This window comes from Fundulus heteroclitus, chromosome 24, assembly GCF_011125445.2.
Source record: "Fundulus heteroclitus isolate FHET01 chromosome 24, MU-UCD_Fhet_4.1, whole genome shotgun sequence".
Taxonomy (NCBI): domain Eukaryota; kingdom Metazoa; phylum Chordata; class Actinopteri; order Cyprinodontiformes; family Fundulidae; genus Fundulus; species Fundulus heteroclitus.
In genome coordinates this window covers 13,315,126-13,337,002 of record NC_046384.1, presented here as the reverse complement: position 1 = coordinate 13,337,002, position 21,877 = coordinate 13,315,126, and the positions used below count along the sequence as shown (strand labels likewise).

At 43.6% G+C, this 21,877-nt stretch overlaps 1 protein-coding gene across 1 annotated transcript in view; it reads left to right on the top strand.

Annotated features, from left to right (window-relative positions):
• raph1b (Ras association (RalGDS/AF-6) and pleckstrin homology domains 1b) overlaps nt 1-21,315 on the top strand; it is a 55,171-nt gene extending 33,856 nt beyond the window's left edge. The window contains 17 exon segments of the mRNA XM_036128165.1: nt 1,078-1,197; nt 1,504-1,609; nt 1,900-2,094; nt 3,165-3,592; nt 4,566-4,652; nt 7,073-7,147; nt 11,160-11,237; nt 13,235-13,394; nt 13,501-13,622; nt 13,904-13,969; nt 14,066-14,209; nt 15,776-15,886; nt 17,394-17,492; nt 17,600-17,720; nt 17,836-17,972; nt 18,049-19,898; nt 19,900-21,315. Coding sequence (XP_035984058.1) covers nt 1,078-1,197; nt 1,504-1,609; nt 1,900-2,094; nt 3,165-3,592; nt 4,566-4,652; nt 7,073-7,147; nt 11,160-11,237; nt 13,235-13,394; nt 13,501-13,622; nt 13,904-13,969; nt 14,066-14,209; nt 15,776-15,886; nt 17,394-17,492; nt 17,600-17,720; nt 17,836-17,972; nt 18,049-19,898; nt 19,900-20,545 — 4,545 coding nt within the window. The 3' untranslated portion in view covers nt 20,546-21,315.
• Nucleotides 21,316-21,877: the final 562 nt, after the last annotated feature.

Genomic DNA, 21,877 nt, shown 5'->3' with positions numbered 1-21,877 from the left:
ACTGTGTGGATAAAAGGATGTTTAAACTATAGTCTGTTGTTCTCTCCTTTATAATTCTCCGGCAGGAAGTAAATTAACCATATTGCTGGAGTTAGTTATTGTGGATGAATATGTTGAAGACAGGGTTATTGATCTGGGCTATAGTGATCCATTGACATCAGATGTTTCCTTATAACAAAAGACAAAATATAAACATAAAGTATAACCTTTAAGCTCACAAACAACAGCCTCAGTTGCCTCTTTTTATGGTTTTAATATTTTTAGTCGTTCTGGGGAGGGCTGGGCAGTATAGGAGCTTTTAAAAAAAAAGAGAGATATAAGATGGGACTATATCATTTATGTCAAGATGGTTGCATTAGAATTATACTTTTATGTTTTCCAGTACGTACATTTTAATCAGTTTCTCTTATTTATCAACAGATATTTGTTAGTAAATGTACCTGCGAGACATTTGGGATAAAGCTTTGATCCAGAGATGCCTTTTTATAATTACTTTCTGAAAAGAAAAACGTATCAAAATAGATATTGTTTATCAGCATTCAGCCTAAAAACATTGAGATATTATTTTTGCTCCATATCCCACAGCCCTAGTTCTGGCTATTAAATACATTATTTGAAAATTCTAAACTCCCATTGAAATTATGTACTTTATATTATTTATTTCCCCTATTTTTCATGTTGTGTTCTTTAAATCTTGACGGATCTTAGGGAAGCAATGACTCTTCTTGTGAGCTTTTTGCTTTAAAATGAAATGACAATAAATTGATTCGATTTCATATTCAATCAGCAGATATCCGGCCGTGCTACTCTTTCTGTCCACCTGGGGGAGCTCTTTCATTAAAAACAGCTGCGTGGCCCTTCAGCTAAAACATTTCTGTCCCTATCAAGGCCTTAAAATCCGTGTGTGTGGCCTTTTAGTGTCTCCTGCATCACTTGGCTGGACTCTGTGTTTAACAATGTGATAGACTAGTGTATTCTGATCCCAGAGGAGGACGTTCTTCTTCTTCCTCTTCCACGATTATCATCATGGTTTGCTAGCATTTCTAATTTGTCTCCTCGCTTCCCGGCGCGTGCAGAATGGATCAGGTGTCGGACGACGAGCTGGACCACGGGGCGGAGGAGGACAGCGACAAGGAGGACCAGGACCTGGACAAGATGTTTGGGGCCTGGCTGGGCGAGCTGGACAAGCTGACGCAGGTTAGACGGGGAGAGGAAAATGAGGAAGAGGCCGTAACCATGGCAACCGCAACACTGCTAATCCCGTCTCTGTTTCCTAGCAACCCCCCCTACCCCAACCCGTCGCTTTACATTGTGCAGATATGCAGCTCTGTGTGTGTGTGTGTGTGTGTGTGTGTGTGTGTGTGTGTGTGTGTGTGTGTGTATGAGCATCTAAGGAGTGTTACAGTCAGACATGGTTGTTATGATCCTTTGCTCTGGTTGTATTTTGCTGTGTTTCCTGAATATTTTATTTTTATTTTTTTTATTCCTTTGTGTGCAACATAGAGTCTGGATGATGGAAAGCCACAGAAAGCACTGCAGAAGCCACCGCTCCGACAGGAGACCAACATGGCCAACTTCTCCTACCGCTTCTCTGTGTACAACATAAATGGTGAGACTTTTGTGTCACGAAAGGCGTCAGAAAGCTGGACGTTTACCCTCCAGACTGACACACGTGTCACAATAAATCTATTCCCTGAGTTCATTCAAAACGTAGGTAGCTTGAACCTGAATAAAGGTTTTTATTAGTGGTAAGCCCTAGATATATCCCTGTGTGTGTGTGATGGATCTCCGGCGTTCCCCTTTTTGAATTAAATTAGATCAATTATTTTCTAATTAACTGAGCTTCCCCCATAATTAATCTGCCTCCACCTCCATAATCCTGTCATATCTTTTTCACAGAGGCTCTCAATCAAGGCGACGCCGTCGACCTGGACGCCCTCATGGCCGACCTTTGCTCCATCGAGCAGGAGCTCAGCACCATCTCCAAACCCAACTCGACGTCCCGCAGCCAGAGCAAAGGACAGCAGAGGGGCCCCGGAGGCCGCAGCGCCAGCACCAAGCACACTGGCACCAGTGGAGGGGGGAGCAGTGGAGGTAGTCCGCTTTAATCGATTGCATTATGAGTTACTCCCCTGCTTTATCAAAGGTCATATGAATTACAAAGACTTTAGTTAGACTCTATCAGTAGGAAAAGGTTTAATGGCTCAAATAATGAGCTGCTGCTTTGTTCTGCCCTGACTGAGAATAGAAAAGGCCGACCAGATGAACAAGCAGGCTTCTAGTCAGACTACGTCTTCTTAGCCAGAAAGGCTTTTGCAAAAAAATGATGTCTAGCTCATTTAACCCATGGAAAATAAGTAAGAAGTTTTCATTTTTAAAATGTAAGAAGAACCTCCCTCAACATCCATTGTGGTTTCATAGAGAGTGCTGGTGAAGATTCTCAGTCATCCAGGTCATGGTCATTCCAAAAAAAGTAAAAAACAAAGCAACTGGACTTGTTTACCATAGTTGAAGACGTTTCGCTTCCTCTCCAGGAAGCTTTCTCAATTCAAAAAGGACTTTTTGCTTTGTTTTTTTACTTTTTTGGAATTTCATAGAGAGTGAAATGGTAAGAGCTGTCAGGGATGATCATGTTGACTTTTTTTATTTCCAAAGATTAAATATTGTCACCTTCCTAAAATAATGGCCTAAGTCAACTTTTGCCTAACTTATTGCCATATTGTAATAAGTATTTTAAGTGTTTTCTGAAATAACTGAAAAAAATAACTTAGGACTTTACTTTAGGTAACGATATAAGAGCTGGCTATTTTCCATTCATCCATGTATTCTGTTCTGTCCAGACATCCATGGAAATATCTGCCATAGTCTCATGGTGAACTTTAGTGTTTCTTTTTAATGCTTAAAACAGGCAATAAGACTAAAAACACTAGAAATTCTAGTCTGTAAAAGTTTGATGTGGAAAATGTTTTTATTCTCAGTAGCTCATTCAAAAAAAAGTAAAAAAAACAAAGACTGAGAATCTTCACCAGCATATTCTCAGTAGCATCTTCCACATTACAGAATGCAAGGAAAAGGACTTTTAAAGACTTTTTTGTGGTGAACAAGTTTTTTGTGTGTTCTCAGATAATTTAGATTTTTTTGTTTCACTCAAACTTGCCTTGCAGGAAGTACCAGCAGCAGTGCCAGAGCATCGCCAGCCAACACGGTCCGGGGCGGCAGCGTCAACTCCCGGCCCGCAGCCTCCAACATCTCCCTGGACGACATCACCTCTCAGCTGGAGAAGGCTTCCCTCAGCATGGACGAAGCGGCACGTCAGACCTCTTCTTCTTCGTCGTCTTCCTCCTCTTCGGTTTCCTCCACAGCTTTGCGCCGTCCCTCCTCCGGTTCGTCCGGCGGCGGGCAGCACCGCCGGACCGGCTCGGTGGGCGCAATCAGCGAGCGGGAAGCCCAGTCGCAGCGGTCGAGCGTTAACTCGGCGTGCGCCTCGGCCTCCAGCATGGACTCCCTGGACACGGATAAAGGGACGACGGGAGGGGAGGCTGACGAGCGGGGCAGTCCCAGCTCGCAGGGACAGAACCAGGCCAGCACAGAGGTATGAAACCTAAAAGCACCGCAGACCGAGAGTTGTTGTTGGTTTAGTTTGATTTGCATGTTTTTAACCATTTTTTTGAGTAAACGCTCTGCAACCTTTTAATGTTTCGGATCGCAATGTTAACACCACCTTTTTCTGCGCTCCGTTAAGTGCACTGGCTCACTAACAAAAGCAATTGATCCTCTAAAGCACGTGTCAAACTCAAGGCCCGTGGGCCGATTCCGGCCCATCAAGGCTATTTAACCGGCCCTAAAGATCAAAAAAAAAGGCATATCATGTCATAAAGTAGAAGTATATTCCTTTTAAAGAGTATAAAGTGGCTAAAACTGTGCCTCCTGTAGCGAATGTTGATTTTTTTATTTTTTATTTTTTTTTTTATGATAAGATAAGATGGGCTTGATTGATCTCACATTGGAGAAATTTAACTGTGTAGTAACACCATCCTGCCACTAGATGTCAGTTTTCCCACAATACATTAAAACAACCAAGAAATGTTCACAAAGAGAAAAAGTGATGCAGTTTAACGTGTAACTCCCCTCAATATAAACTTTTTTTTTGTAGATAAACTGGGCCTAAGGTGCTACTTTTATGTTACTGTGCCTTTTTGTATATTTCTATATGCACTGAAATGAAATTCTGAAACCAAAACCATCATCTATACAGGTGCAACCGGCCCTTTTAATGACTTCATGATGCTAAAGTGGCCCAATATAGACATGAGTTTGACTCCCCTGCTCTAAAGTGTTGCTAAGGCGCATTTAGCCTGCTTTAACAAATCTCTGCTAATGCTCCAAGCCTCTGGATGCTTAAGAAAAGGCGGCATCCAAAAGAACCACCATGTCGTCCTGCATGCTCCCCCCTCCAACTGCATGTGTTTACTTTGTGTTTGCATCCTTTGATTTATCGTTGGCCTCTTTCCACAAACACGCACGCACCCGCTCACCTGCCCTCCTGCACCCTCCGGCTTTTCCAGCATGTCACACTGCGACGGGCCCACAGTAGGCCGGCCAGACGGCAGCTTGACTTCACCTCACGTGAGGGCGAAGTGGACCGGGCCACTGTAAGTTTGCATGTGTGTGCGTTTGCATGTGAGGGCGCACCTAATCTCATTTAGGCTGCAAGAACTGCAGTCGGACGATATGATGATGTAAAATGTCTTCTATGGTTATTTTTGATGTGCTATATTTAAAACTGGGTTTTGATTTGTTCTTATTGGACAATGCAAAACCAAAATAACACATGGACAACACTGACCGGAACTTTTAATGCAAGCAGTCCTGCTAAAGTTTTCACGCCTTAATAATGTTTTTCCCATGTTGGCTTACAACCACACACTTCAATGTATTTTATTAGGATTCAATGCAGGGGCCTATTGTTGAGGTTTGAAGAAAAGTGGGCAAGGCAAATTTATTTATATAGCACAATTCAGTACAGGGACAATGCAAAGTGCTTTACATGATTAAAATATAGCAAATTAAAACAGAATAAAAGCAAGTAGGAATAAAATGTAGATAGAAAATAGAACAAAAAAGTGTTGATTCAGTTAACTAGTTGAAGGCAATCCTAAACAAATGTGTTTTTAATCTTGATTTAAAGGAACTCAGGCTTTCCGCACCTTTACAATTTTCTGGAAGTTTGTTCCAGATAAGTGGAGCATAGGAACTAAATGCTGCTTCTCCTTGTTTAGTTCTGGTTCTGCAGAGTAGGCTGGAGCCAGAAGACCTTAGTGGTCTGGATGGTTGATACACCGATAACAAGTCTTTAATGTATTTAGGTGCTAAGCCATTTAGGGATTTATAGACTAACAGAAGTATTTTAAAGTCTATTCTCTGAGATACAGGGAGCCATGGAAGGACTTTAGAACTGGGGTGATGTTCTCTACTTTCTTAGTCTTAGTGAGGACGCGGGCAGCAGCGTTCTGGATCAGCTGCAGCTGTCTGACCCATTTTTAGGCAGACCTGTGAAAACACCGTTACAGTAATCAATTCTACTAAATATAAACGCATGGATTAGTTTTTCCAGATCCTGCTGAGAAATTAGTCCTTTAATCCTAGAAATGTTCTTCAGGTGATAGAAAGCTGACCTTGTAATTGTCTTTAGATGCTTTTGGTCTATTGGTCCAAATGTTATTACTTCTGTTTTGTTTTTATTCAACTGAAGAAAATTTTGGCAGATCCACGTATTGATTTCTTTTAGGCATTTGCTCAGTGCTTGAACTGGTATATGAGGTTAGTAAGCAAACGGCATCAGGAAGACCAAGGCAGGGTTGGATTTATACGACAATATTCCGTGATTTGGAGACTAGCAGAGCACTTTTCAGTCGATCATCTGCACCTGCTAGGGCTCCTCCCCATAAATTTGGCCTTTTAAGGAAGAGTGGTCAGAAGAAAGCCATAAAAAGTCCTGCATAAGGATAATCAAAGGCGCTCTTATCACATTGAATGCTTTGGCCTGCATTCAAAACTCTTAGTGTGGGAAAACTTACCACGCACATCACCCTGAACACTAGCAACCCATGATGAAACACGGTGAGGCTTCCCTTCTGCTATATACAGGACTTCACTGTAAACAAAGAAATCTGTTGGAAGCAGTAAGAGATTAGAAACTGGCGTTTAGATCCATTCACCCTGTAGTGCAGCATCCTTAAACATACAGCGACGGTTTCATTGCATGAGAGAATAGCCCAAAGTCCAGACCGAAATCCTCCTTGGATGCTTTGACAAGACAAATGCACGCCGCACCTTTCAGATTTTTATTCAAGATTGTGAAAACCATGTAAAACTTTATGTCCGCTTCACGGTTATTCCGTTAGTTTATCACGTAAAGTCACACAACAAAATACATTGAAGTTTTTGAGTGTATGTCCGACAATGTGAAAACACCAAAACTGCTTGTTTTCTTTTCATTCTTAGTCCCAGAAAGTGATAACGAATGGAAAGGCTGCAGAATAAAAGGTTTTGCACATGTTGGGGGGGGGTTCAGCAGGACTTATAGAAAAGTGGCATGTACATTTTTTTCATTTGTTTCTCAAACCCTCCTGGTTTATGGATTTAGTTTTTAGTTTTTATATAATTTTTTCAGCATTTGGCCGCATTTGCAACGTTCCTGCAGAGCTATGACTGTAATATCTCAGTTTTGTTTGTAGGTACAGCCTTTGCATAAAACAATGAGACTTGTGAGACGGAGCTTTGGGTTGTGGGGGAAGTTTTTCTGCAATGCAGCCATGTTTCCTTTCAGCTAATTCTCACACTTTACCCAATCATTGCTTCGGTTCCCACATCTACAGCTAATGACGAGCACAACAGCTGAGAGCTTTATTTATAGACCCTTCTCTCTTTTCCACGCTGCTTTGTTTAAAAATAAGAATCAGAACACCTGCAATTAATAAACCTCAGAGAATCATCTGGCACTGACTTCACTATATTTTGTCTCTTCCTCTGCTCTTTCTTTTTTTTTTGTATCTCCTCTTCCTCACCCAAGCATTCCTATCTGGACCGAGAAACCTCACTCATTCTGAAAAGCATAGCTGGGAAGCCCTCTCACCTCCTGACCAAGGTGACTTCCTGACACACTCCATGATTGGCGTGGCTGTTTGTGGGTTTGTGTGCCGGTCCCGTCTGCTGCGCTGCATGCCGTTTTTGTGGGGAAATCTGTCTTTCTGGGTTCCTGCGCAGTCTGGAAACTTTGGGATTTGATTTTCTTATTTAAGTCTGAATGGGTGCAAACGAAGATAAGAGTATGGAAGACTTATTCAAGATCCTATTTTCCAAATGTTGTCTTTGTTTCCTTTCTTTCTTCTTTCCTTGTATACTTCATTGTCCTTTTTTGTTTCTTTCTTTCCTTCCTTTTCATCGCTATCTTCCTCTCTATTCTCCGCCTTCATTTCCTTGTTTCTTTTCTTCTTTTCTTTTTTCCCCTTTTTTCCTTTTTTTTCTTGTTTTCCCTTTTTTTTCTTTTTTTTCTCCTTTTTTTCCTTTTTTCTTTTTTTCCTTTTTTTTCGTTTTTTCCTTTATTTCCTTTTTTCCCTTTTTTTTCTTTTTTTTTTCTTTTTTTCTCTTTTTTCCCATTTTTTCTTCTGGGTGTCCTTCCTTTCCCTCTTCCCTCTTAGCCTGACTTGTTTTCCCTCATCATCTTACTTTGCTTTCATTCTCCTTTGTTTTATTCCCAATATCTCTCCTTCCTTTCTGTTCCTACCTATGCACTTCCTTCACTTTTTGTAATTTATCTTTTTTTTCTGCTGCTTTTTTTCGCTTCCTTATGTCCTTCCTTATTTTTCCCTTCGGTCTTCCCATTTTTCCTTGCGCCCTTCCATTTTCTTCCTACTTGTTTATCCCTTGTGTCATCCTTCCTTTTCTTTCTCCTTTCATTGTGCCCTTCCTTCCTACATTGTGTCCTCCCTTCCTTTTCTTTCCTCCTTGCCATACCTTCCATTTTTCTATCCTTCCTTCCTCAGCGTCTTCCTTTCTTTGCTTCTTGTTTACGTCCTTCTTTTCCTCTACCCTCCTTCCTTCTGTCTTCTCTCCATATTATCCTCCGTCTTTCCATATTTCCTTGTGCTCTTTCTCCCTCCCTTCCTTTTTGTCATGTCCTTCCTTCTTTCCATTGATATTCATAGACATATCTGCCATAAAACATTAGTATCATTTATTTTAAAGTGAACAAAAAGAACCAGGGACTCTGAAAAGTTGAAATTGGTTCAGGGATCTTTCCGAATGCTTTGATTGCATTTCTCAGGATATAAAATGGGGGGAAAAGGGAAGACATATCAGAGGGTTTTTCTTCATTGTGCACCTTCACCGTCACTTTATTATCTTTATTATATATAATTCAAATGCATGAGGACTTTTTTTTATCTCTGGTATTAGTTCTCTTTTCAATGTTTCACTGCATGTGGCTGGCTTTTGATTTGCTTTCTGTTTTTAGTTAATCTTGTCACTGGAGCTGCAACCAAGCTAATATACCAACGTTTTTGTGGTTTACTTTCTCATGTTTCACCAGTGTTAAACTTCTGTAAATAATGAGTGGTAGTTTTACGTTATTTAAGTTCAGACTAGCAAGAGATGACGGACAGATGGATTTGGGCCTTGTGTGCAGTAATGTGGGCGCATCTCCCGTCTGCCGCGGTATAGAAAGGGCTGAGACAAGAAGCCGAGCTCTGCATAGCCGGTCTGGCTGCGTTCCAGCTCCTACCTATGGACATGGAGCGTATTATGGCTAAAAAGACGAGATCCTGGACACAAGCTGCTAAAATGAGCTTCCTCTTCCTCCCGCCTTGTAGTTAATCGCTCAATCTTCTGCAGGGATCAAAAGAAGGCTGCTGTGATTGAGATGTCTGGCATGTGTCTTCCTGCAGAGGTATTCTGGGCATGTCCCACTGGAGGGAGACGTGGGACAGACCCAGATAACGCTTCAGGCGTTATATATATATATATATATATATATATATATATATATATATATATATATATATATATATATATATATATATATATATATATATATATATATATATATATATATATATATATATATATATATATGCTTTTTGTGGTCTCACGATCCTCCAGAATGAGCTGGAGAGATGTCTGGGTTTCCCTGCTGCACCTGTTACCCCCAGCGACTCGATCTTTGAGAAACACATTTCAGCTCGTTAATTTATAAAGCACCAATTATCAGCAAATGTCATCCCAAGACACTTCAGTTATACAAAAATTCATAAAACATCAAATGCATGCTAATGCAATCCAGTCATAAATCAGATTCAATGATTAGCTGTTCAGTCTGATCATAAATGAGGAAGAAAATTGAATTAAGCAGTCATTCCTCCTTAGGAAAGCACGTGGCGACAGGAGAAAGGATAGACTCGTTTTTAACATAAAGATGATTTTCATGTTTAAGAAATTCCCAGATTGCATAGTGGACAATTTTTTTGAGATTCCCAATGCTGCTTAAATTAGGGGGCCTGAACTTGGCTGCAGGGTTGATAAAGGTTCCTGATGTTCCAAATATTCAGAAACCAGATGAACCGGATCAAATTCCAGCGCTGCTTAAGAGTATCATCCAGTTTAGCATCGGCAATTAGCCGGGCATCCAATTTATCATGAAATAAAATTGTGTTCTTGCACGCATCCGTTCAGGAGGCATTTTAGTGGTTCTAAAGCAGGATGGATAAACGAGGAGGAAAATCCTGCAGAGCTCAGGCTGCGGGAACGGACTCGCAGACGTGGAATACTGAACGGTACGTCTGAGAGCGAGCAAGGCAGGGAAAGAGAGAGAAAAGACATCAAAGTGGGAGGGTGCCAAGAAACGAGAAAAATCCCCTTACCAGGCAGAAGAGCTCTTTAAAATCGGCTGTGGTGTGAACACGCCGGTGGAATAGAAATCAGAAACGGGGAATAGAGAGAACAGCAGAAAGGAGGTGAAGGTGTGGAGGGGTCACAGTGTTAAATATCAGGTTAGACCTACGGTGCGAGTCTCTCACACCCCCTTGCTCTCTCCGTTTGGCTCTCGCCCCAGTGGCTGAAAGCCGGCCACTACACGTCTGCCACGCTGACTCCTGCTCCGTTAATGTGTGCTTGCTTTGAAGTTACTCATGTGAGAAGAAGAGAGTCTGGGTCAAAAGGGAGGAGGGGAGTTCCTGAGACGAGGGCTCTCGTTTATTGCCCCCTTTAGCCTCCTTTCTGCGAACGCAAACACGTCTGTAGACGCGCACGCCTTCAAATATTCAGCACCCCGGCGGCTCGCTCCCCCCAAACTCCACCGCTGCCGCCGTGGTTTAGCCTCAGGATGTCAGGGGTCCCACGCCGATTGGCTGCGGGGTCGAGCGGACGGCGCTCGCTGGTTGGCCGACCCTTCGGCTCCTTCTACATTCGTGGAGATTATGCTTCATCGATTGGGCACGCTCCCAAAGCCTGGCCGCTGTTATAAAGAGAGGAAGGGAAGAAGCAAGGGGGAGGGGCGTCTGCCTTCCCACTATCTGCTTTGGGTTTTTTTTTTTTTGTCAAATCGTGCTCATGTTGGGCGCACATGTGTGAATGTCAGTGAACCCCAACACCGGGACGGAGTCTTTGGCCAGACGCGCCGCCGCCGCCGAGGATCATGGTGGAACAACTTCACGGTGCCAGACGAGGATGTTTCCCCACTTCATAGGAGGATTTTTCCGGGGGTCTCCAAGAGGAACGGGTAGATGCTCCTTTGAAGTCTTCCCGCATCCGTCGGCAGCCTCGCGCCCTTCAGGGATCTTCTGCCATTGTTTAGAAGGATCAAAGGGAGCTGCAGCAGCTTCCCATGGACCCGGAATGATGGAGCGCCACGTTTGAGCGGAACGCTTAGATTCACACCATAGTTATATAACGTTTTAATCACCCAAGTAGAAGCGTTTGCTAACCTGTAGAATGGAGGTGATGGCGTCGTGCTGGAGAGGGCAGGTAAGCCGCGAAAGAGAAAATGAAAGAAACAATCACTCTACTGGTTTGTGCGTTTAACTTTTAAGAAGGCGTTGATTGGCGAAAAGCTGTGCATGTCTGTGTGCATGATGCATTAAACATGTTCCTGTGTGTCCGTCCAGGAGGAGCAAGCTGCCAAGATCAAGGCAGAGAAGATCCGCGTCGCTCTGGAGAAAATCAAGGAGGCACAGGTCAAAAAGGTAAATGCTGGGTTTTTTGTTTCCTCCTGGACATAATTGCAGACTTTGTCTCGCCTCCTGAAACTCCTTCGCCCTTATATAACGTCGTCTTGTCGTATTTGCTGAACGTCACGTTTCTTTTGAACTTCGTTCACGGCGAGGCGCTGAAGCTCAGAGAAAATAGGTCAATGCAGCGTTTGATTTTTTATTTTTTTTTGGATGTGCCGAGGAGGAAGCGAGGAGACGCTCTGCTCTTCTCTGCGCGCTTAGAGACAACGCAACGATGTCTTCCAGTTCCACCAAAACCAAATCCGATGTCTGGACTCACAACCGGAGCCCCTTGATCCTCTGTCTTCATTTGGGTTATCGATGCTGGACTCCACAGTTGGGCTATTTCAGCCAGCGCCTCGGCCAGTGAATAAACAGTGTCGCAGAGTGGTGTTCCTTTATATGCAATGAATGGGTGAAGCCCAGCAGTGTTTCAACTAACACTGCCATTCTCTGACATAGCCAGATAAAAGGGGGCTCGGTGCAGCTGCAACGCGGAGCTTTGACCACGATCTGTAGTGATTCACCGTAAATTATGCTCCGAATGCATGAAATGTCGTCAGCTTGGGCACGTCGTAATCGGAAAATTCAACATTTCTCATCAACTTTTATGCAGCAGAAATCCAGAGAGGGGGGTGGATTGGTTTGTTCTCTGGGAAATGTAGGTCAGGCTCCCCTATGTCTGAGGCGCTGTTGTAGTGTCGCTGTTGGCTTGGGTTGCAGCTCAATCACCCGTAGCGTGATACCGGCTGGTTGTCGGTCGGAGAGGGATGGCGTAGTAAAAACTGGAGGTTTCAGGAATTAGTGGCTTTATCAGTGTTGATGCACCACTTAGAATGTCGATGCTGAATCCTTTTTTTGTGTGTGTTTAAACGTTTAAATCTGAACAAATTCTAAAATGTTTTTCCAGTTCTCCTACTGACAGTCTTGATTTAATCCTTTTTCCAAAGAATAGGGGTATAGGTGGAATATAGCTACTAGCCCACTGTGAGAAACCAGTCTTATTTTTCTTGTTTTATTTTAAAATAAAGATAAAAATCTAATTTTATAAAAATTGTCTTCAGCTTCGTATTCTTAAAATTCTCGACATATATTCTCTAGTGAATGCATATAATTACCACAATTCCCCAAATTCAGCATATTCCTTAACAGGATGAGGCTAAAAGCTGTTCAGGCTTCATGTTATCTGTTGAAAGTCTTGCTCTCTCTCGCTTTCCCACAGCCTGAATGAATTAGAGATGTTTTAGAGAGTATTTTCTTTTTGAAAAGCTTTTCACATCCTTGTCTTTCCCCTGGCTTAATTTTAAACATAGACGTTAACTATGTGAAGGACCAAGCCGGTCGGTCAAATAGGAGGACACAGGGGGGAAATTTCGAAAAATATATTGTATTGTTCATCTCAAAAATTGCAAAGATATGCAAACACTAACAACACCAACCCTTTAAAAGGGATCAAACCATAAGGCTACCAAACCAATGGGTGAACAGAGCAAAACGTACCAAAGGTGCAAGAAAAACCCAGAATATTCAGATATCGGCTTGACAAATGATGTAACAACAAACCTACAGTTTAAAAGCTACTTAAAATAACCCAGATTTAAACATGGACTCAACATACAACTCATAATGTAAGAAGTTATTAAAAACTTAAGATAAATGTCTTGCAGCGCGAGGAATAAAAGGATTTCTGGAAAAGGTTGGACAGATAAATCTAAAACTTAATAACTTTTAAACACTTTAAAAACCCTTTTTATTAATTTTATAGCTGAATTAACTGAAATAAACTTAAAATATATCACATTTTGGATTGAATTGCTGACATAAATCAACTATTTGTTAATTTTCTAATGTATTTATTTTTATATTTGTTTAATTGGTTGCTTCTAGCGCCTAACTGAACAAAATGCATACAAATGATTATTCTGTAATGTCCTTTTTGTGTCTTTTCTAATGCTTTTGTTCTTCCTCAGCTGGTGATAAGAGTCCACATGTCAGACGAGAGCTCCAAGACCATGATGGTGGACGAGCGGCAGTCAGTCAGACAGGTGCTGGACAGCCTGCTGGATAAGTCCCACTGTGGCTACAGTCCTGACTGGTCTCTTGTGGAAACCATCACTGAGCTGCAGATGGGTAAGGGAGGAGTCCATCCTGGCTCAAATAAGCACACTCAATAAACTACTTCAGCCTCATTGGCACAGGGAGGGCTTTTCTTTTTATTCCTCGTGATCTTTTCCAGAACGCATATTTGAGGATCATGAGAACTTGGTGGAGAACCTGTTAAACTGGACCCGAGACAGCCACAACAAGCTCATGTTCATCGAGCGCATCGAGAAGTACGCTCTCTTCAAGAACCCCCAGGTGACTGCCCCATTAAACGCACTCAAGTCTTCATCGCGCCGCGCCCGTGGTGTGTAAACTCACCGCGTCCGCCACGCGCGCACACATAGTTTATGCATGCTGAGTGCTTACACAGCTGCCAGTCAGAGAGGGAGCTTGGGAGGGCGTTGGAAGTGGGTCAAAACTCTAAAGCGAGTAAAGGTGAATAATTTATTCAACGTAGGACGAAGCGTGCAGCCAGCTTCACCCCCCCCTCCTCTTTGTCGTCGACTTACTTCCCTGTTCCCTTCAATCCCTTTCAGAACTATTTATTGGGGCGGAAGGAGACATCAGAGATGGCTGACAGGAATAAAGAGGCTCTACTAGAGGTAAAGCTGTGCAAAACAATGTCATTTGTTTCTGTTTTTACTGTGAAAGAAAACAGATAAAACATCAATGATTTAATATTTTTTTTTGTCCTTCAGGAGTGTTTCTGCGGTGGATCGGTGTCTGTGCCAGAGATCGAAGGAATTCTGTGGCTCAAGGAAGATGGAAAGAAGTCATGGAAGAAGCGTTACTTCCTCCTCAGGGCTTCAGGGATCTATTATGTCCCAAAAGGCAAAGCTAAGGTCAGCTTAGACTTGCTTACCTTCGGTTCAGAGTCGCACTACCCTACCAGATTACAATTAACTCAATAACACCCAACATGTAATTTTTGATTAAGTATTTCTGAGAACTCTACTTTTTTAAAACAGTTAGTACTTGAATCACTTTTGACACGATATTTTGATACAAAGTGTATCAAAAGTGATAGACTTTATCACTTTTGATACTTTGTATCAAAATACAAAGTATCAAAAGTGATAAAGTGTATCACTTTTGATACAAAGTGTATCACTTTTGATACAAAGTGTATCAAAAGTTTTTGTATCAAAAGTGATGGTGTATCAAAGGTGATACACTTTATCACTTTTGATACATAAATATAAAGTGATACGTATTTTACGAACTAAAACAATTTATACAACTTATACAATTTTTATGTTTATATTTAATTACCTTTGTTGTATCTTCCGTATTATCTTTGATACAACTTTTAATTTGGTAAATCAATGTCTTGTATCAATAATGACATTTTTGACAAGGCTGTTTTCTTGATACAAGTACAAAATGTATTAAATAGATAGCTTTATCAAAAAAAATACTTGTATAATATATATTGTTATTGATATGTGCATTTCTGAGACCTTTTGTTCTTTAAAACAAAGGTTGGTGGACAAAGTTAGAAACAAAAATATACAGGCATGTTTGTATCATTGTAGTTTGACATCAAACACCATTTGCTAAAGAGATGGATCGCTCAGAAATATTTGTATTGAAAGAGATAAGGGAAGAAATAACCTAGTTAAAGAGAGAGGTCCGAAAATACATATAGAAATTGTATCCTTACTGGGGCAGGTTTTTCTGGGAACCCTAACTCTGTCACAAAGTGATTACTTTCCTCAAGAAACCTGCGTTACTGAGTGAAAGAGTTTTATTAAAAGGAAAAAAGATGAAAAAGATGTTTGTTTTATGATGATTTGCATAACCACTGAAGCCTAAAGTCTGTCTAGTGTCCAGACATATTTTTTAAAAGGTGAGGTTCAAATTTAGTTTCTGTTTTTTCTAAAGATATGCAATAAACAGGTGTGTCAGAATTTTCTATGTCAGACTTTAAAGGGTTAAGCAGAAACTGGAGTTGGGATCATGAGAACCAGATCCATGGTCTGCTCTGTGGTATTTCCTGTTGTGCTCTTAATCACTTTGAAGAACAGTTACAGAAAACAAGCCATGCCTTTTTTGTTATGTATCAAGCTAGAGCTGAAGTGCTCTTACTTTTCATGAAAGCTTAATTCCCCCAAATTATTATGTTTTTTTTTAAAACATCCAATATCGGCATAGTCTTTCAGAATTTAAAAGTCCCTATATAATCACCACTTAATGTGTGTTTATTTTCTCTTATGCCATGTGTTCTGAAATGCTTTCTGTTTCTTGTAATTTACACTGAAAGTGTGTTTTTTATACATATCCAGCTGCACAAGTGATGACAAATAACTCGTTGTTGAATAAAACTGATGCAAAGTTGTTGTTTTTTTTTATTATTTATTGGTCAAATGTTCATGCATATAAAAAGGTTGTTTCTTGTGTATCTGCAGGCGTCCAGAGATCTTGTGTGCTTCCTGCAGTTGGACCATGTTAACGTGTATTACGGTCAGGACTACCGCAGCAAATACAAGGCTCCTACTGATTACTGCCTGGCCCTGAAGGTAAGAAAAGCTCCACAAGGCTTTTTTTGGTAATGGACATGCATAGAAAAAAGCACTTTGTTATCAACAGGGCCGTCTCCCTTTTGTGGATTCTTAGGATCCTTTTGTTTAATTAGCCAACAGTGGGACATGTTAGACCTACAGAAAGATCTGTGCTTTCTTGTGTATGTGTGTGCTGTCGGCAACGCAACAATTTATTTGCCAAGAATATTATTTAAAAAGCTCTAAGCATTGTAATTCTATAACATAAAATACAAATACTGTATTATCAGCCCTAGGAATGATCATAACATTTTCCAGGAATGTAGTAATCCGTTACTTTGTTTCTTTGGGATTTAAAAACGACTTGGCACAGAGGTGTGTTTGTCTTTGCCATTCTTCAAAATGGGAAAGATAAGGTAAGGCAGGAGCGTGTCGATCTTCATGAGTTAGGGAATGGCCTCAAGAAAACAGCTAATTGCCTAAACTTTCCCATATGCACATGCAAAGCAGTTTTTAAAGGTTTAAAACAACTAGATGATAAAAGCTGGATGGGGACCCATATGCATTTTGCCACCAAAAGACCTCTAAAGCTCCCTGTTGGTGAACTCAAGATACTGTTTCTTGCTGTAGTTCTCCAAGTCTCTGTAACAACCTTTAGCTGCCAGTCGTTTCTGTCCTGCCCTCACTGATGTAAAAAAGGGCAATGATCAACTCTATTTGGACTTGAAACTGCAAAACTTGATCAGATAGACTAAGATTCTACTTTTTGGCCTCAAACTGTGCATGTGGCTTGACAGAAAGGACAAAAATCTTAGCAGTCAAATGTTATTTATTGATAAGTGTAAGAAAAATGTATCGCAGGTGTAAAAAACAAAACAAAAAAAAAACACCAGGGATATTCAAATTAAGTAAACAAAGCAAAGAAATAATATTGATAAGAAGAGAAAGTAGAAACATGAATAAATAAATTAAGGAGGAAGTCGAATCGTCCAAAAGCTATGGTTTAGATTAGCGTGGGGGAAACAATAGCATAAACGGCATAACATTTACAAAAATATTAAAGGTGCAGTAGCTTAAAAACTTAAACAATAGATTCTAAACTTATAGAAAGCATCACGGTACTTGCCAATATTATTAATCAATTAAATAGGCTTTAATAGATGGTTGTTAAAATGTATTATCTACTATTACAATAAAATATCGTACCATGATAGACAATAAAAAAAAAAGCGAAACTGAATACTATGGTTGGAGTTTGTCATGCCCTTAAAACCTGGCTGAAGTGCATGGAACCGTGAACTCGTTAAAAATCAATCTTTTTAAAGATCCGGTTTTAAAAAAGTTTAATTAATAGACATTGCGTCTTTCAACAACGTATCAGTGAATTCAGATTATGAAATCTTGGAGAGGGAGGGTACAGGAAAATAGTTGTTCAGGGCCATTATTAAGTCTTTTATTATGTCTTTTGTGGCCAGGCTATAAACCACTAGGTGGAGCTAATTTGTTTTGTGTTTTGCTTTTACAGCATCCCCAGATCCAGAAGAAGTCCCAGTACATAAAGTACCTGTGCTGTGACGATGTCCGGACCCTGCACCAGTGGGTGAACGGCATTCGCATCGCCAAGGTGGGTCCAAATCAGAGTTACAAAAAAAACCTGAAATAAATGTGGATTAACTTTTAAGATGCGGCCTGTATTTACATAACCGGCTACTGGTATGTGCTTATCTATAGTATGGCAAGCAGTTATACGTGAACTACCAGGAAGCCATGAAGAGGACAGAGGCAGCCTATGATTGGTCGTCTCTGTCAACCTCCAGCATTCGATCAGGATCCAGTTCTGCCAGCATACCTGGTGAGTCTATTTGCTGATTAAAGCCTCCGCTTATGGTTGAAAACCATCTGCGCAGCATTAATAACTTATTAAACACTTATTAAACCAAGGTTTTCTGGTGTCTGCGTCCCGTCAGAGTCCCAGTCCAATCATTCAGGTCATTCAGACAGTGGAGTGGATACAGCTTCCTCTCATGGCCGGTCCCAGAGTGTGGTGAGCTCCATTTTCTCCGAAGCCTGGAAGAGGGGAACCCAGATGGAGGAGAACTCAAAGGTACGTCTTTCCGTCCACAGAAATAAAGAGGGATGTTAAATCAGAGGTTGTGGTTTACTTTATCTTTGCTCAGCAGATGAGGATGGAGGCATCGCGTGGATCAACGCATTCTTCCCACAGCCACCGACATCACAGCCAGCATTCTGTGGACCATCCGATCCTCACCCCCCCTCCACAGCAGCAGCCTCCGCCATCATCAGTGCCACAACCAGCACCGACCCAGCCACAACGTCAGCCTCCATCTCCTCCATCTCCTCCCCAGATGCTGCCACCCCCGCCCCCAGAGGCCCCACAGGCGCCGCCTCAGACACCCAGGTCTCCAGAGCCGCAGCCCAGCAGCAGCTACAACCACATGCCCCCGCAGCAGGAGCCAACCGCTGCCCCCAGTCCACCGCCCCCGCCTCCGCCGCCCCCGCCTCCTCCCCCTCCCCCGCTCCCTCCGGTCCAAATGATGTTGCACCACTCGCTGGCCCCCACCATGTACAAGTACAGCACCATCACCCGGCTGCAGAACCAGAAGGCCTCCCACAAGTTGCCTGCTCACCTCCATGCAACAGCGCAGCAGGTTCTGCCTCCGCCCCCGACGCTCCCTGTCATCAAGCCCAATGTGAATCACATCGCTGCGAGGACCAATGTACCGCCTCCTCCGCCCCCGCCTCCTCCTCCTCCATCCATGCCGACTCCAGGGTCCGCTATGGCTGTTTTGAGGTTTGGCCCTCCCAGCCCGGCGGCCCCTCCTTCCTTCATCCCGCAGCCTCCTGCTCCACACACCAGCAGTTTAGCGTTTCCTCCTCCGCCCCCGCCTCCACCTCCCGCTCCAGCCCCCCTGGCCCAGACGGTTTACGCCAACGGGCTGAAGCAGGCTCTGAAGGAGCGCTTTCCCAGTCCACCGCGAGAACTCCTGACTCAGAACGGAGATCTTGAGGACTCCCCTCCGCCCGCTCCAGCACCACCCCCACCTCCTCCGCCGCCTCCTCCACCTCCGCCGCCTCCCCCTCCTCCACCCCAGCAGTTCCCAATACCAGCGCAGTTTCCGCCCCCGCCTGGACCCCCGCCGCCAGCGCCACCCAAATCCTTCGCCCCTGGCTTTTTACCTCACACCGCACCCAAGCCCATGTCCCCCGTCTCCCCGTTCCCTCCTGCTCCACCTGCCGCTGCGCCGACTCCACCCCCGCCGCCCCCACCTCCACCACCCCCTCCTGCGCCCACTCAGCTGAAGAAGCAGCTCAGCCTCCAGGCGGGACACACGTCCGGCCATCCTCCACCTACGCTGCCCAAGCAGCACAGCCTGTCTAAAGCCACAGGAGCCACACCTGCCATGTCTCTGGTGAAGCAGCTGGCGAGTCAGTTTCCAGGAGCTTCCTCCCACGTCGTTAACCACGCCGAGCACCCGAAGGCCCCCCTGTCCCCTCCTGCTGTAAAGACTAAACCAAAATGGCAGCCGGTTGGTAACCAGCACCTCCAGTCTCCAGAGTTCCCCCCTCCTCCAGCAGAGAGCAACAACGGCTTCCCTGCACCGCCTCCACCCCCACCACCTCCCCCAGCACCCATGGCTGGCCCAACGCCGCCTCCCCCAGCACCCATGGCTGGCCCAACGCTGCCTCCCCCACCACCCATGGCTGGCCCAACGCCGCCTCCTCCTCCACTTCCTTCAGGAAATATGGACTTTCCAGTTAGGAGCTCTCCCTCTGGCCCCTCCAGCTTTGGCGGTAAGAAGCCCCCTCCAACCCCTCATAGGAACTCCAGCGTTAAGTCCAACTCATCCACCTTCTACGAGGAATCCAGGAAGAACTTGCTCAGCAAGTTTGCTCCCCAGAGCAATACCACCCCATCTACGCCTTGTCCCAGCTCCTCCTCCAATGGATCTCCTTCCAAGGACCCCTCAAATGGGCCGCCTGCTCCCCCCAAACCTGGAAAGCTCAACCTTATCTAACTTGCCCTTGGCACTGCAGGCCAAAGTGAGCCAGGCTAAACAGGCCGGTGGTGACTTTCCTTCTCCTCCACCCGAGTGCGCCTACTTTCCACCTCCTCCCCCAGTCTCCGAGCTCTTCCCTCCTCCTCCTCCACCTCCGAGCAACGACACGCAAAGCGGCGGTGTACCAAGGGTAGCCGTGGTAAACCCACAACCCCAAGCTCCCCCTCCGCCACCGCCCGTCTCCCTCGTTAGCAACTCAATATGGGCGAAGAACTCCCTAAAAAAGACTCCTCCTCCCACCCTAGGGCGGCGCAGCAACACCACCCCAGAACCCCCGCCAAAGTCGCCACCTCCGCCCACATCCCCAAAGGGTAGCTCAGGTCAGCCGAACTTCCTGGCGGATCTCAGCCAGACGTTAAAACGCAAATCGGTGGGTCGCCAGGGTCCGGGCCTGCCCGGCAAGCCGGACCCGGCGGGGACCATGGACGACATGGCGCTGCCTCCGCCGCCCCCGGAGCTGCTCCTGGACCAGGGGAAGCAGAGCAACGGAGGAAACGGCGGCTACGCGTCCGGAAACATCTCAGGCTATGCAACGCTGCGGAGAGGACCGCCACCTGCACCGCCCAAACGCGGGGATGCGACCAAACTCACCGGATAACGTTGAACTCTGAGAGCAGAATCCGATGCAGCCGGCTGAACAGACATTATTAGCTACATGGATATGAAACTCTCTTGTGGTCATTGGTGACCTTGTATATACGAAAAGCCAAATCCGACCACCAAATCCAAACAGTGCTTTTTTTCTTTTTTTTAACGCGAGGTATTGTAAACCTTCCGGATTTACAATACTGAGACTGTTAAGACTGGAACAGGTAGGTATGAAGGATCCATGTCTGAGCCAAATCTTTCCTTTTTTTATTATTTTTTTCTTTTGCTATAAAGCTATGCCACGTACAAGATAGAAAAAAAATAAATCTGAACCACATGAGGATGTTTCTGCTTTGATTACTGCATGAACCACATGTGATAACAGGCTATAAAAGGTGAAGATGTCCCAGGTCGTGTGTGTGTGTGTGTGTGTGTGTGTGTGTGTGTGTGTGTGTGTGTGTGTGTGTGTGTGTGTGTGTGAGGGACAAACATGCATCATCTGCATGCATGGTTACATATGATGGTGAAGAAGACCATTAAAGGAGGGCTATCATGGAACGTGATGGTTTGGTTTTATTTTGTATGTAATAATTTAAAGACTGATGAATTTAGAGTGGTTGTTTTTTTGTTTTTTATAAAGGTTTTGTCAGAATAATGTTTGGTAACAATACAAATTTACACACGTGAAGGAAAAGATTCTGCTATACAGGTGAATCTCAGTAAACTTGGAATATCCCTCAAAACTTCCCCGTTTCATAAAAATCAAGTCAAGATATAAAACACAAGACCCAAAATCCAGTTCCTCTGAGAATTTGAATATTACATACGACCTGTAAGAGGGGATTTTAATACAGAAATTTGGCCAGCGTAAATTATTCCTGACCTTACAGTCACCTTCCACAAATGCAGCAGGAGCTGGCTGCTGCAGCCAAGCATTATACAGGAAAGTTTAGTGGAAGGAAAACAGGGGCTGCTGTTTCACTGTGTTTTATCAAGACCAGTGTGGGCAAAGCCAGTTACCTGTAGAGTGCTTAATGCTTCCCTGAATTAGGTTTTAAACCAGGATTTAGCACCATTTGGACTGACAGATTAACTTGATTTAAGACCAACACAGAATCTGTGGAGTATTGTCAAAAAGACGATGAGAGACTTGAGAGCCAGCGATGTAGGCGACTATTAAAGTCACACGGGCTTCCTTAACACATTGGTTAAGCTACAAGCCAGGCTCCTCCATCACATGACAGGTTGATGCAGTAATTTGTGCAAAAGGAGCCCCAACCAAAGATCTGATTGTATATACTCGACAGTGCATGGTTCTACTCTTCAGGAGGCTGACATTTCT